A 17268-nucleotide genomic window follows, 5' to 3' on the forward strand; every position below is an offset into this window, starting at 1 on the left:
CCAGGCCGAGCCGGGCACTGTGAGGCAGGAAGTAAGTGAAGGGTCGAGGATACAGGTGGGGGCTGTATCGCTCCTCAGCGAGGGTTCAGGAGACAGAAGCTGAATCTGGTGTCCGGGCCCTTTTGAGGCCTAGAAACGGGGACTTTACAATGAAATAACGTGCACACTGAGAAACGTGGCAACGTAACTTTACATAGGCCTAATATTTGTAGTATTCACGAGAACTGGAAACTGGCATACTAGAGATGGACACAACTGTAATTGCATCTTAAATCGAACAGGGGGAATACATATGCATATTAATCATGCACACATAACATAAGATGGGGAACACGTAGGGATACAGAACATGGCAACATTTACTTTTCCACAAGGGGCGCAACAGAAGGAACAACATCAGAGTCCTGGGCCTACCGGAAGGGGCAGAAGGCAGTGATATGCTGTCTTTCTTGGAGCACTGGCTCAGGAGTGTGGCAGCACCGGAGGGTCTGTCCACCTTTTACACATTGGAGAGGGCCCATAGGGTACCGGCCAAGCTGTTGGCCCCCGGGCCCTGTAGTGGCCTGACTGCTTCACTTACAGGACAGAGACCTCCTCCTGCAAAAGGCGAGAGCGAAGGGCTCCTTCACTATAGATGACAGTAATGTCTCCCTTTTTCCAGACTATACATTGGAGGTGCAGAGGAAATGGGCCTCATACCTAGAAGTAAAGAAGGGATTCAGAGAGGAAGGCCTCCAATACTCTCTGATGTTCCCGGCCTGACTGCGTATAATGCTTGAGGGGAACACTCACTATTTTGACTGTCCTAAAGACGCCTGGGACTGGTTGGAGACCTACAAGTGCGAGACGCCACGGGACAGGTGCCCTGGAGCTGTCATGTGGAAGGCCACAGAGCTTGAGAAACACCAGAGACCACATAGGGGAGCCTCGAAGAAACCGTCCTCATCGCAGACAGAGAAGGAGAGAGCTGAAGCACTGCAGGCTGTGGCGTCACTAATGCAGAGTCGGAGTCCTGGACCCCGGATAGAAGGCTGGCTCCTCAAGAGAGACTGAGGACAATGAAGCAGACACTTCCCATAGCGACAGTGTGAAGATGCCGGTGGTGACGCCCAACACTGCGGAGGATATTATCTGATGTAATTGGTAAGCTAAGGTGACTATGATACTCGTAGGGGCGAAGGCGTGTAGTTGGCTGTTCCATGCCCGAGCTGCTTCCTTCTATATGGGGTTGGTGCTCTCTAATCACTGGGGTGATCCTGTTCTATGCTTTCTTGGCCAACGCCCGCTGAGCTAGGTTAGGGCCTCATTTAGTACTAACTGTTTCACATGATGTTTGGGCGGCCGACCGTTGTCTGACTGCCCTGGGTTCAGGGAGTTGACCATCATAAGGGTCCCTTAGTTTGTTTCTTGGTTTTTGACGCTTGCAGAGGGGTGGGCTGGTGCAAGACTTGGGGGTGGGGGGGGGGGGTGATAGGGGAGGGCTTCCTTCCGCAAGTTGCTTGGTGCTACCCAATACAAATGGCAGTGGCACGTAGTGTTATACGGTTCTTAACATGGAACATTAGAGGAATGGGTTCTATTGCAAAGCACCATAATATTTACTCATACCTGAGGCACAGGGACATCCATGTAGCGCTCCTTCAGGAAACCCATCTGAATAGTGAGGAAGCCAGGAAACTGAAACGCCGATGGAGGGGCCAGGTCTTTGCGACCATCTTCTCAGCTTTTGCCAGAGGGGTACTGATATGGGTCAAGCCGGGGGTCCCTTTTGCTATTGAGCGGTTGTGGCTGGACGCAGGAGGCTGGTATCCGCTGATCACGGGGAGACTGGCAGGTCAGATCACTCTGGGTAACATTTATGCTCCTAACCACGACCAGTTTGGCTTTTTGAACTCCTTCTCTGCTGTATTGGCTGATGGCTTAAGGGGCAACTTGATCTTTGGGGGGATTTAAATTGTGTTGCAGACGTGGTCACTGACCGTTTGCACCCTCGCTTGATGGGGTTTCAGCCACGCCGCACAGCCATGGGGTTCGGTACATGGATTACACATTGGGGCCTCAAAGACACTTGGAGGTTGTCACAATAGTGATAGGGAGTTTTCCTCCTCCCCGGTACATCAAGTGCTTACATCAAGTGCTTACACAGCTTGATACGTTCTTGTGCTCCCCTGCCTTTAATAGCTCTATTAAACATACTGAATATTTAGGGTGTACACTATCGGATCATAGCCCATTGATAATGACACACCAGCCCCCGGGACGGTGCCTTCCGATCCTTACCTGGAGACTTAACCCGGCACTGCTTGAGGATGCTCCTTTTCGCACATCATTGCATACACTTCTAGACACATACTTCCCCATCAACTTTAACACAGCATCCTCCTCACAAGTGGAGTGGAAGGCGTTTAAGGTGGTAGTGCAGGGCCATTGTATGGGACAGGTGACGGGGGCCCATGGGGAGCTCCGCCAGAAGATACTAGACCTGGAGAGGAGTATCCGCAGCTTAGATAATGTTCAGGGTACGGACGACCCTTCCCGAGTGGCACTACAGGCCGCGCGGGCAAAATATAAGAATGCACTGGGGCAGTTGCGATGTTACAACCACAAGGACTATTTAGACAAAATGCAGAGAGAGGAAGGAAAATCTGCCTCTCAGTCTGCTGGAAGAGGGGGACCGGGAAGAGCTGGGGAACCAATACATTTGCAGGAAATCAAAGCCGCCATTATTGCATTAGCGCCTGGCAAAACGCCGGGGCCGGATGGCATTGGACAGAAGACTGGACTGTGGAAGCGAAGTAGACGTTTTGCGGACCTGTTAGCGCTGCATCTAGTCAGGTTATATGCTGACGCGTATGAGTCTGGGGAGTTGCCTAGCTCCACCCAGACAGCCCTGGTGATCCCCCCTTCCGAAAACTAAGAAGCCCGAGGCAGGTGTTAAAGATTACAGGCCCCTCTCCATGCTTAACATGGATTTCAAGACCTTAAGTAAGGTACTGCCCAGTAGGTTAGTTCCACATATGAAGACATTACTACATCCTAACCAGAACGGGGTTATCCCCTCTTGCAACACCTCATATAATCCTCACAGGCTCTACTCCATTCTTTATCATGTTAAGGCCCCAACCAAACATCAGACAGCAGTGCTCTCTATTGATCTAAAAAAAAAGCTACTAACACGGTGGGGTGGGAATACTTATTCGAGGTGATGCTGCGTATGGGCCTGGGAGAGGAATGGGTGCGGCTTTTATATGCTGCGCCTATGGCGAGGTCAGAATGGGCAGAACAATTTCCAGACAGTATAAGGTATCCCACGGGACAAGTCAGGGGTGTCCTCTTCCCCCCCCCCCCCCACCCCCCCCCCCCCCCTCTTGTATGCCCTGTCAATCGAGCCCCTTGCTGAGAGACTTGGTCAAGGAGGATGGGAGAGGGCTGGCTATTGGAGGGCGAATGCATCATGTTTCCCTTTACGCAGACGATTTACTGCTACTCTTGTCAAATGCAGTCGCGGGCACCTCAGCGGCCATACAAATTCTTGACGACTTTGCATGCCTCTTGAGACTGCGAGTCAATAAAACAGACATATCTGTTCCCGGTAGAAGGCCCAACGCATAGGCCTCATGCTCTGATGGCCGACATATTATGGGCTCAGAATACGTTTAAATACTTGGGCATACCTATATTCCATTCACTGGATGATCTGAAGGAAGGCAACTTGGCTAGAGCACTGCGCTCTTTACGGTCCTGTGTACACTTTTGGCGTACACTGCAACTACCGGTCATGGCTTGGGTCTCTCTGTCTAAAATGGTCATGCTCCCGCGCTTATTGTATTTCTTTGTCGATCTCTCGGTCCTCATGCCCAGCGGCTTGTTCAGTCCCTTGAATGGCCTGCTACGAGACCTGGGGGGGGGGGGGGGGGTTGAGGACGTCCTAGGGTGTCTCTCAAAATGCTAAAGCGCCCTATGTCTGAGGGTGGACTGGTAGTACCAAATTTTGAATCTTATTTTGCTGCTCAGTTGAAGTGGCTGACGCAATGGGTAGAGGGTGTGAACGAGGAAGGTACATTTCTAACACATCCGTAATCCCATCCTAACCTAGTAATGGCGAAATTAAATTATTAATACCAACAACACCTACCCCGTACTGCTCCTTGTTGCAGCGCACAGCTTTCCAAGCTTGAAGGCGATGCCAGGGCAGGCACCGGCGAATCACCAAGTACATCCCTATGTTAGCACTCGTGGGTCTGCCACATGGCGATCCACAAACTATATTCACGAATGAGCAATTGGCCCACTGGACAGAGGCAGGGTTAGATAATGTTGGGGACTGCTTCCTGGACAAATCTCTGCTCCCATTTGACGGTCTTGTGGAGGATTGTGGTCTTCCTCCGGGCCAGTTCCTGTGATATGAGGCCCTGGCACGGACATTTGGGCAGCTATGGAATAAGGGGAGAGACGAGCCAGAGACACACCCAGTATCGCACGCCCTGTTTACACTTGGGACGGTGGGGCACCTAGTGAAATGGTTCTATGTGGCTCTGCAATCGGCGTTGGTAAGACCCTTGGATGGGCTACGGGCAAAATGGGGCAGACTAAACTACCCTGAGAAGATTTCTCACAATACACGCCTAAAATAAATACAATTCATTTAAACCACATGGTTTACATGATGTAGTGTAGTTCCTATATTCCCAATAGGCTCTGCGCATTGGAATAACATAAACGATAGTTTAGACGTAGGACTTAGGTCGACTAGGTCTCTATTGAATATGTTAGACTTAATTATGAATGCCAGCCAGCTCAGAGGTCACTAGAAACTTTCTCGAATTCACAAGAAGGGATTAGTTTCTGACAACCGCATAAACATGACAACTATGCTCCCTCAAGAATAAGGAGTTTACCTCCAGAGTCGCGGAAACAATAGATAGCTATTTTACTCAGTCAATCGTGCATGCTTAGTTTCACCAGAAGTGCAGAGAAACAGAGAGACATTTAGAAAAAACAAAATGCCAACCCCACCACTTTTCAGATGCTCATCAGTCAGAGCAAACAAATCAAACTAAATTCAAGATTTGTTTGGTATATTTTATTTATACCTTTTGCTTTAGAAATTTTAAATACTTAAGAATGATCATATGTCTGAGAAAGACACCCAACACATAACGTTCTACAAAAATGACACAAACATAACTAAATTATTAAACAAACAAAAAACAATATTCTACACCATTTCTTGTTGAACAAAAAGCAAACAATAAATCTTTGCATGTATTCAAGAAAACACGATATTTCACAATATTTCAACTCAATGATAGAGACACGTTCAAAGAAGAAATCAAAGAACACAGATCAATTAGGAACATTAATCAAGATCAGAAATTAATCCTGTGTGATTCATGTATTCCTTATATTCTGCCAACTCAATGATAGAGACACGTTCAAAGAAGAAATCAAAGAACACAGATCAATTAGGAACATTAATCAAGATCAGAAATTAATCCTGTGTGATTCATGTATTCCTTATATTCTGCCGACGCGTTTCGAATCCGTGGACAAAGTGCACGGAATCTCATCAGGGCTCAATCAATGGAGTTCTGTTTGTAAATCAGGAGCAATTGTCGCGGTGATCCTATGATGTCATCAATTTATCGAGACAGTGTTATCTTGGACAGGTCTATGTAATCCTCCCTTTCCAGTTATTCAATTTATTATTGGTCCTCTTTCAGCCTGGGGGCAAAGCGTATAGTGTTGCTCACGCCGCGATCTTGGTTCACAGCGAAACCTCTTAGTGTGTGAAACCTCTTAGTGTGTGAAAAACAGCGTTCTGCCCGAGCTTTCAGAGGCACAGCCGTCTTCGGAAAAAGTTCATTTTCCGAAGACGGCCGAAGTGGAGGGGATACACGATCCCAAGGGGATACCTGATATTACACAACACCTGGCCATGGGGTGCAGCAATGTTCCTCTCGTGAAACCGTGAGGTGATTTGTGAACCACAACCTCTGTGCCTCTGAAAGCTCGGGCAGAACGCTGTTTTTCACACACTAAGAGGTTTCGCTGTGAACCAAGATCGCGGCGTGAGCAACACTATGCTGACCCTGCGTCCTGGGACCTACCTCCTCAACTATTCAAAAAAAAAAGAGAAACAGAGAGACGGCGTTTTCAATAAAAGAGGTTATTTATTGAACAGTCTTCTTTCTCATGCAAGAGAAGTGAAATGCTACAATCGCAATACTTGTCATTAAGTAAAGTGTGTACAGTAAAAGGAGTATTATAAAATAATACTGTAAAAGCATGGTATGGTTTCTAAGCCATACGGTGTTTAAAATGGATAAAATACATACAATGATAAAAAATAATGACTAAACGTACTCAACTGGTGCTTCTAAGATATGCCTACCCCGGTGTACCTAACCTAAGCCTAGTACATGGAAAGGAGTAAGTGAGATGTGGTTTGAGTTAAGATAGTTTCTGCCAAGAATCTAAATCAAGAATTCTCTAAGGGTCTAATCAGCTCCGTACCTTGGTTATAGAATGGAGGAGGTCTTGTATCTCTCTCTCAGGACTCGATCTCCCAGCAACCCGCAAGGGTGACAGGGATACACTGGAGCTGGATTTCTCGGCAGGAGAAAAGACAGCGTCTTTCTCAGTGCGTCAGCGGGAGGGTCGGCTTCCTTCGGCATTTGCTACAGCAGGGCGTCGGGCAAGTAGATAGTCGATCTGCTCCAAACCACCGTGTGTTTTGCTAGGGCAGATGCTGGTATATTTATACCTGGAATGTGCCGAGTTTGATGTAAGGTTGGACATAAGACGTCACTAAGAACTCGCAGTTCTTTCAGGACTCCGGGAGTGTCTTAATATGGGTATGATTCTTATGCCTATATATGGATATGATTTGATATAATCACATAGGGCATAAATCGGGAATATTTAACTAGAGTCCTAGATTTGTCTACAACAATGACACCACACGGCCTTAATGTAACTTGGGGGGTGGGATGGGGGGGCAGAAACAGTCTTTGCCACAAATGCATGTTCCCAGATGCAGACTTTGGCCATATGACTTGGGATTGTCAAAGCCTGTGGCCTTTCTGGGAGGGTGTGCTTGGTTAACTTACAGGAGTGCTGGGCAGAGTGTTGTCTCCCACAGAGCAGACTTGCTTACTAGGTCTTTTCCCTAGACCTCCAAAGCGTTAAGTTGGGAATAGGCTGATCGATCTGGCATTGGGCCTGGCTAAACGCAGAATTGCGATAGAATGGAAATCCCTGAGAGGACCTCAATTTGAGACCTGGAATAGAAATGTTATCATGTGGGCTGGGGCAGAAGGTAGAGCACTTAGTTTGGAAGAGTCTAAGGGCATGAGAAAGCATCCAATAGCTGGACAATGGAGGGAGATGATGGTAACACAGTGGAATCCTGAAGGGCCTGCGACTGATGGAACAGGTTCGGATCCTGGCCAAGGGTCCCGCCCGAAGGTACGCAACCCGAGAACCCCATTGGGTCTTTAGAAAGCTCTGGACGCTGACATGCATGGTAGTTGATTGCGGGGAAATGAACGGCAGAGGCCTACTGCTCAGCCATGGTAGCTTCGACAATAAATGGGAGCCTCTCCCCTGCCCTTCCAGCCCCCCTGGGAAGCTTAACTATGCTGTGATTTCCCCATACGCATGCTATGTCAGCTATGATCTACTTCAACCCTCTGCATAAGGCTTGTTTACTTCTTTATTGTTTAAGTTGTGTTATTCCTTTTTTTTTCAATAAGGGTTGTTTTTAATAAATGAAGTAGCATTTTGATAAACACAAGTGTTTACTTGTACCCAGGATCATTGATGGAAACTCTCACTTGTAATTTATGATGAACAAACTTTAGTGGAACATGTACTAAGAACTATGGCCATTACTTGAAGCTGGCAGTTGTATGATAGATAATTATTTGAACGTGACCTACTGTACATATGGACTGAGAGATGTATAGCCGGAATCAACTCCTGGTTCTGCTCTTAGACGTTGAGCGATGTTCCTCTGCGATGTGTTATTACTGCCACTAGTTAACCTGTTCCTGATCACGATGCTTTCTAATCCATACTTCGTATGTTGAATATTACAAAATGTCAATAAAAAAATACTTTAAAAAAAGAAATACGGTATAATGGCTCAAAGTTGCAATTTTTACCTGTTTTTTTATGCAAAGCAATGTTGTTCTGACGTTGATGGTGTTCTTGAAATGCAAGGACAGGGTGAAATATATACATGGAAAGATCATTGGGATGTTGTTCCAAACGGTTGATAAATTCAATATTCCACTGTGAGTTTTGACAGATGAGGATTGTTTTTTCCAAATCCTGGGTATGCTAATTGAGTATCTTTTCTACAATATCAAAGGGCTGTACAGATCAGATATAAAAATTGACACTTACAAGGTTCATTAGAAATGAATTGGACATTGTCAATTTACAACATACACACGTTAGAAAAGTTTAAACCGTAAATCCTCAACCAAACAATCCTGATGGAGCTTTCCCCTTTTAATTGCACTCTCGAAACAAAAGGAGTTTAATTCTTTATCGGTGGAAAATACATTATAAGAGGACAACTACTTATTATTAAGACATCTGTGGAATTGATCCCAGTGTTTCAGGTTGATTTTGAGTCCCTGAATGTGGTTTTGGAATTCTTCATGTGCCTGCAGCAAGTGTTATTCCAGAGGATGTTAGTCTCTATTTAAGATCTAGCATTGTTTTTGTTTTTACCACGTACATAGTAAAAACAGTGATGGATGTGTTTTTATTCTCTGAACGTTAGAGTCTGCAGCAGAGCTGGATATTGATGAGCCAGTAGTATCTGACCATGCCTATATTGATATTATCTTGCTGCTGCTGGATGAATTATCTTCCTGGTATCCATGCTGGTGTAAATCTTTGTTTCTGCAACAGACATAATTTCTGGAAATCACTGGAATCTGCAAGGTCTTATTTTAGCAATAGATTTGAGAACAAATCATTTGTTGAGTGAGTTGCATTGAGGGATTGAGATTGTGTTGTAGAAGTATAATTTGTCCGTTTGTGGTCTCAGTCCTTTGGTCCACATCCAAAGTTCAGTTTGAGGATTCATCTGATCAGTAAGTAAAAAAAAAAAAGAAAATGGAGTCTAAATCGATCTGAGCCATCTTTAAATGTGTAGACTGAGTAGGAAGTACTCTTTACCCAGCAGGCACGTAGGAAGCAGGGTGATGGTACCAAGAGGCTCCTAGACAAAAACCTCCGCTAAATTTAATTCTCTAACTTAGGATAGGGATAATGTGTTGGTGCAAAGTGAGGAAGTTAATGTATTTGCCAACTAATTGTATGAAGTAGCTGGGGAAACTGCTATAATGTAATGCTTTTTAAAAAATGTATAGCTCCATGTCATTGTTTTAGTATTTATACATTGTGAGGTCATTCAATTGAAGGCATCTTGGGGCTTAGATAGTTATCAGCTTGGAGGATACTACAGGATACAAAACGAATTGGGACACAACCATGATGTCAAAGCATTCTAGAACATGAATGAAACTGAGATGCAATCAGTGTTACAGAGAGGCCACATTTACTAAATATTCTCTGTCTCTGGCCATACCCCTTCAAATTTAGTGATCTGCAGAAGATGTTAATTGGTAAATCCTGTTGCTATGTGGGCTGATACTTGCTGACCCATTTGGCAACTGGTGAACATCTGTGCGTTTGTCAAGTGATTGGAAACCAAGCGAAGATGTTCAAATTTGGTCATTCCGACAATTGGTAATCAATGCAGTAGGGCTTGAACTGGAAAGATGTGTTGAAATTGGCTCAATTTTCCAGAAATACTATTATTTCCAGTCTTAAATGCTGATTAATCTATCATTGTATCCTAGCTTTCAAATGTTTTTTGCATTTGACTTGTGAGGGACACCTAGTAACGACTAGTTGAACTGCAGCTCTTTGTAGAATTATTTTGATATTAGATACTATAATATTTACTCTGCTAATCTTGTCCCATAATGCTTTGCAGGGCCTTTGGTTGGGATTGTATTTTTGCCCATAACTGTGCTTAGGGTGGTCCTAAGAGGATGGAGCCATCACTGAATTGTTCAGCATGATGTGCTCTGTGTTCAAGGCATCTGGTTGGTCCTCCCCCTAGGTTAGGGGGGACCCCAAAATCATCACCTCTCTCATTGCCTGATATTTTTCATTTCCAAAGTTCACTTTTGTGAATTGGTTATATGCTTTTTAGCATGTAAAGTTGCTTTATCGAAGCATTTGTGCGTGCAGTTTAGTAGCTGACCCCGCTACGTGGAGGAACGGAGTTTTTGCCTGAATTCCGTGGTTTTAATGGAATGCGTAGTTAACAAATCTCCGCAAACTCCGATAGTGCAGGAAAGTTCATTACTTCATACAAGCTGAAGATCAAGGTCTACCACAAAAAATGGTGTTTATAAATATTGCAAGACACTTAAATGAGAATAAACCAAGAATGGCTGGGGGTATAATTTTTACGAAAGAAGGACAAATAAGCAGAATGTCTGCATGGCACACAGATGGAAGTGTGTGACTGTGTGGTCAGGAAGAGTGCATCAGCTATGGGGGCTTTAGGTTCGGTCAGTAAATTTGTTCGAGTATGTCTCAGTAGTTTGTAGGTTTTGGTCCATAATACTGACATTTCTCACAAATTATATTATGTAGTGAGTGACAATGTTTGTTTTTTTGTTGTTTTTTTTTGTAAAACCTTTATTAGCATCAAAAGGATACACAAGTCTAGGCCTACAACCAAATCGGCTGGCCTCAATATGCAAAGCGGTCAGAGATTCTAAGGCAAACATTACAGATACAATCAGCAAGAAGCAGAGGCAATACCATCGTAAAAAGAGAGAAAACACATAGGAACCAGACGGCCAAGAAACAGGAGCAAAGAAGGTTAATTTTATAATATGGGGATAAGGGGTACGAGAGGCTCACTTTCGATATAGAGGAGTCCGAAGTCCCAAAACCATCCTCAGCGACAATAAGGGGGCACGGGGCCGTAATACAGGAGAGGCAACACAATACACACAGGGAGATAGGGATAATTCAAACACAATCGACATGTGATCATTATAATCTTTACATGCCCACCACCCAACATCACAGCCGAGCCAGAACAGAGGGATCGGATATACATTACATCAAAAACTAACCCGTCATAGTGACCTCTAGGAAAAGGGGGGGGGGCGAGGGAAAGGGGGGAAGGAGGGGAAGGGGAGAAGGACAAGGCGGAAAAATGAGAAAAGGAAATGATATACAAAAACGAAAGAAAGAAGACCACGCCGAAACAGGCGTCCCGTGGCGAGGGTACAGGAGAAAACAGGAGTATCAGCAACAAGGAGGGTACAGCAATCGAGATTAAAAGCAACCGACCCATAAAAGGAGGATCAACGACGCTACACACCCCACCCCGAACATACCACGGGAGGCAAGGACAGACGCGGCATTACTATAAAGAGATACAAAAGGGCCATAGAACTATAAAACAAACAACAAATAGAACCCAACCCACCCATCCCACCCTGCACCCCTGTAGAAGGCTATGGCCTACCCTTCAGACAGCGTGCCTGTCGCCCTAAACCAGAACCCGAAACATAGCAAGAAAAGAAAGAAAGAAGAACGAGACAAAAAGAAACAGAAACCGAAATAAAGAAAACATGAGGGAGGAGCATGAGAACAGAAATCAATACAGTCGGCCGCAGCCCTCCGCCCAACCAGACAATCGCAGCAAAAAACAGACCAGGACGACACCATTTCAAGCACCATAAAACTTACAGAGAAGGGGACCTCCCACCGCGCTATGGGTACAAACAACTGCGCCACGAAGTCGAACACCAATAATCCACCAGGAGTCGTACATATCACCCCCATCCCTTCCGAACCACCAATCCCACCCACCACATGACAATGTAAAATTAGCTACACAATACAAGACCAGCACACCATCGAAAAAAATTATGACTGCCATGTAGACAAGGGGGGTCAATCGGTCCGCAAGTGAGCAAAAGTCCGAGTAGAGAGTTTAAATGCATCAGCAATCGCAGCACGGGTGATGAAGAACAGGAGTTCAGGTTCGCCGTTTGGGAGAGCGAGGGGTTCTCTGTAATAGACAAATGCGTAGCCAGCGATGCAAGTGCAGGCGGCAGTCCATCAATATTTCTAGGCATCCGAGCCGAACAGGGCCGCGGCCCAATGTCCAAGTCTCCGGGATCCGAACCTCGAAAAGCGGGGAGCTCCAAAGTCACTGGCACACAAAATGATCTTCGAGCAGCGGCAGCAACACTTGCAGCAGTCGAGGGGGGCGAGGCAATGGAGTCTCTGAAACAAGAGGGGGGCAAGAAGAAACGGTTGCTCAAAATGGCGGCAGATCGTGGCGGGCTCACAGGGACATCGGGGGCCAGGGATGCGTGCAGGGATCTCAGAGCTTCCAGGATATCTCCGACTGTAAGCTCACGCTCACAAGACCGGACCCCCGCGCAATCAGGCAACCCAAGCCCGCCGCCACGAGGCGATACAAGTTTCAGAGGGTCGTCCGCCATTTCGCGAAGTCGGCCCAGTCGCCACCTTCCGCGACTCTCAAAAAACAGTTCAAAAATGTAGGACTTTACAGAGCTCCGGGGGGTTCCCAGCAATGGCAGCCTTGGTGCAGAAAGGATGTCCGCCCAATGCGGGTCTCCGCCTACGCCAGCACCGGCGCCCCAAACAAGCAGAGTCCGGGCACCGAGGTCCAGGGCCGCCGGACACAGCAGCGGCGGGGGGGAACCCCTTCACAGAATCAGTCCCCGGCACATCTCACCCATCTCAGCCTCGCGGCCACCAGGGCGGGCCCGGATCAGGATCGCCGGGATGTTCGCACAACGGCTCTCATCATTGGTTCACTCTCTCGACCGGGGCCGACAGTCGTCGGATCCCACAGGCTAAGTCCTGGTCCAGGTTCCACGGAGGCCCCGGTCTTGCGGAGGGCACAACTTCGGAACCGCTGCACGTCGAAACCTCCGGGCCAAACGGGGAGTACAAGCGAGGTGCACTGTCTCCAATTCTCCGATAATGTGTCGTCTCCGGACAGGATATGATACAGGATATACGATCAGGCCGGAGGGCTGCGGGAGCCGAGCTAAAAGGCGACCATTACGCTCGCGAGCTTGGCTCCTCCGAGTGACAATGTTTTTAAGGATTTTTTTGGCCCATTGTCTCTAATCTGTTTGAAATATTCTTTACGAAAAAAAAAGAAGTTTCCTTCACGTATTCCATTTAGATTGGTTAAGGAGAGGACAAGTTCTAGGGGGGGGGCTCCTAAAACCTCTTTTTCCCAGTCAGATTTCCCTTAGAAATGTTGGCTGAAACCTACTGCAAACATAACTACTCATATGATTTGTACTAAACTAGCATGTTGTCTGTGCTTGTTACAGCTTCAAAGTCTATACCGGTTTCTATACAGAAGTTTATGAAATATTAAAATAGAATCGCTCTACAGTGGATGTTGGTCTCACAAATCAGTTTCAGAACCAAAAGCTGAGTGAAAAATCAAAAATGTGATTGGCTTTAACATTTAATGTGCTGTAGGCCGCAGCAAGGTTCAAGAATCACAAACAGGTCCTCATCCTCTGCAGTATGATTGGCTGGAAGGACTTGAAAATATCTGATTTGTCAAGCATTACAAGGGCTTTAAAAAAATACTGGGGCTATGTGATTGCAAGATGAGAACAACCTAACTCCAGGTGTCACCTGCGGCTTTACAGAGGCCTCAAAGGCCCTTATTTACTGTGGAGAATAAACCAAAGATGCAGGATTCACAAATGGGTAGTAACTTTTGTGAAAACAAATAACCGGCAGACTTCACAGGAACATATAGTAACTGCCTTTGTTACTGCATTTGCTTTGCTGCTGACTTCACAGTGATTTTTTAGTAAGGGGATGTCTCGACTTTTAGTTTTGCCATTATTTTTTAAACCATTCTTTTATCAACCGACATTACATTTAATTTGATAGACATCTAGCCGCAGATTCCTTACCTTTGAATTTCCCAGGCATCAGACAGGAACCCAAAATATTTTTGCTTGTTCACTACCCCTGTGCGCAGGTAGGTGGCGGTGTTGGCCACACCTGAAGTGACGTCCGCATCACCTATATAGACCGCACCGAAGCGCGCGGATGTCAGTTCTTATGTTTATGTGCCAGTTAGCGCTGATCCAGAGAGAGAGCTACCCCTCTGTTGGTATTTGATAGTCTTTTTTCGAGGTTTTGTCTGGTCTTTTTTGAGGAAATTTTTCTTCCTAGTGTGTTGAGGAATGTCTTCAAGGAAGACCGGGTTTAAACCGTGTGGTGCCTATCATTGCGCCATGTAGTTTACAGACCCATTCAAACCACAAAATAAGCGCCAGAGGAAGTTTATAGACCAGCAGGAGTTGGATCCCGAAATACTCATAACAAAACAAAAACATATATCTGGTTCTGAATAGATTAATGGAAAGAAGTGTGAGTTGGTGTGCCTAGCTGATATGGGGTATTCTCTTTAAAGGACGAATTACCTCACACATCAAAGGTGGCATGCTTCATCATTGGAATCCTCCTCGCACCGTGATGCATAGTCACAGTGCGGGCTACAACTCTCTTACTGAAGATTGAGCTCAAGGATGTTTTCAGAGGTATGATAAATACCTTTCTAATGAGCACGGAGTGATGTGGGAAGTAGAGCGTGTGTGCTGGGGTGTGTAAATTTGAACTGGCTCAAAGGTACAGGACACATTTTATTCATGCGTCCCTAGGTCAGGATTAGAACCAAGCATTAATGTTTAGAAAATGAACATGGATATATATATGTATGTTATTGGGGGACATCATGAGCACAGTTGCCATAACATCGAGGTGAGAATGCAAACTAATCTGAACAGTTGTCCATATACAAAGAGCATGGTTATCTCATGCACACAATATAGAACTGTTCTATTACTAAGCTTGAAAGTGAATCTTGTCACCATACTGTGCTTCCTATTAGTTATTTCAAGCTGAACATTTTTGTCAAGATGTAAACCGGGAGGACACTCTTCGATGAATCTCTCTAGTGTGATTTTTTTTCTTTCTTTTAACTACCTAATCGTTGCTTATTAAACATATTCTTTGTCTGGAACAGGCTACAGGTGATCCTTACTATTTGGAAGTAGGGAAGACCCTAATTGACAATTTGAACAAGTATGCCCGTGTTCCCTGTGGTTTTGCCGCTGTCAAGGATGTTCGCACTGGAAGTCATGAGGACAGGCAAGTACCACACATCTTTACCTGCCTTACAGCACTTTGACCGGTTCAGCCACCAGATTCTGTTTTTGTTTTGGCCTCAGTTGGAATACTGTTTTGAATTAACATTTGTTCATTCATGTTAATCAAAATTTCTCTTCACTGTGATAGATTTAAGGGGATTGGGGTTTTTCCACTTGTCATTTCTTTATTTCATTTTTAGCAGCATATACTGCCTGATGTTCACTCAATACGCAATGAAAAAACAAGTTATAAAGTTCTTCTTTCATTTATACTTGTAACTCATTGGCAATGGTTTTGTGGCATCAATATGAAATCTCCTTGTCTATATCTATTGATCGGCATTTCAAGTGGTTCAAGACAACGTACTAACTGAACAGTCTGATGAAATGGAAGAGGAGTTCTTCATTACTGACTACCTTGCTGGCTCCATTGGTCAACTGGCCTAATTTGTAAGCTACCCCATGATGAAACACTGGGCTTCAATTGATCTTCGCTGCAGATACCCCTTCGTGTGATTCTTATGTGACCGTGCGCCCTCAGTCTGGCCTCTGCTGCTTGCCCTTGAGAACAGTCAGAATTCTCAATGGTACAGACAATAGGTTAGATTATTTCAGAGCTCATGGTCTCAGTGCCTTTGAGAGAGAGTTTTAAAGTATTTTTCCTACTAATTCTGTTACCCTTCCTTTCCAGTCACTGATAGCACCTTTATCAACTACAGCAACAGCTGTGCCAGTTCCACAGTACCATAGTACTTCTCCACTGGTAAGAACATCTTGACCCTCTCTTTCACATACAGAGTCCCACATTGACCTCACTGCCTCCTGGGGACCATCATTGGGGATCCTTATAAGGAAGGGGCGGACACAGGCGGTTTGTAAGACAGACTTCTTTTATGGAATTGTGGAAGACATGAATATCTGGATTGTAAAGAAGGAAGGTGACACTAGCGTGAAGCTGAGACTAGAGTGCCAGTACCGGCACACCCCTTCTGTCTGTTCCACTCAGTCCTTGTAGTCTAACATGCTGAATGTGGTCTCTGGGATCTGACAAAATCCACTTCTCTGGTACTCAATAAGAGATTGATATACAGGACAGTTCCAGATCACCTAAAGAAACCGGTCTTACTTGGGGATCAGTGTGAATTGTTCCCCATTTGGAGCTTGGAACTCCCTCCAGTTGCAGTACTCAATAGCCATGCACCACGATCCAAACACCCTTTCAGTAGTGCTCCTCCCATACAGGTCAATGTGCAGTGAACACGCTGCTCAACCAAAAATCAAAATGCACATTGCAGCCTTTTCACTTCTGAGAGCATCGCGACGCACTATAAAAGCACTACAATAGAATATTGATTGGAGAGACTGTGGGCTCTACAGGTCAGCAGCTACACCGTGGCCAGAATGGGTATTTAAGCACTGTTGAGATTATACTTTTCTTCAGATCTAAAAGATCCAATTTTATGCCAAGAATTGTTCTAACTGGATATCAAAGTGCTGTCATAAATTAATGCAAATTGGTTTAGTTAACAAACTGGAAACATTTCAGAACAGTAGTCTGATTTCTGGGTTCTGCAAGCTATTTTCTACTGAAAGTAGAAAAGGTTGATTGCAGTGGGTTAACCCAGAGGGTGTAGTGGTTGCAGCTACTGTGGGGAAGTTGGAATCACCCTTTTTAGGTCTCGGCCTAGCGGTACACTGCGCAACAGTGTTCGCACAGCCGGAATCCTTTTGTACGCATTTTGAAAATGGACCTTGAAATTCTTTTTTCCTTTCCGGTCTCCTATTGGCCTTTGCGTGTGTTTTTGTTTTAAAGCGAGCATACCATAGGTCAGAGGCTAGCGCATAGCTCTGCCCCTCGCCTATTGGTGTCTGTTACGCGCATTTCCTGACATATGCTTTCAATTATTCTGCCCAGACACAGGCGCGATAATTGAAAGCATATGTCAGGAAAGGCGCGCGCACCACTCGCAGCTTTGTTTTCCCG

The 17268-nt window shown here is 45.4% G+C and overlaps 1 protein-coding gene across 1 annotated transcript in view; it reads left to right on the plus strand.

Moving 5' to 3' along the window:
* Positions 1–17268, plus strand: part of EDEM3 (ER degradation enhancing alpha-mannosidase like protein 3) — a 501369-nt gene that overhangs the window by 317435 nt on the left and 166666 nt on the right. Inside the window, exon 13 of the mRNA XM_078641446.1 lies at positions 15161–15285. Within this exon, the coding sequence (XP_078497572.1) occupies positions 15161–15285 (125 nt within the window). The remainder of the gene's footprint in view (positions 1–15160; positions 15286–17268) is intronic.

Source organism: Lissotriton helveticus, chromosome 1_1 (assembly GCF_964261635.1).
Source record: "Lissotriton helveticus chromosome 1_1, aLisHel1.1, whole genome shotgun sequence".
Classification (NCBI taxonomy): domain Eukaryota; kingdom Metazoa; phylum Chordata; class Amphibia; order Caudata; family Salamandridae; genus Lissotriton; species Lissotriton helveticus.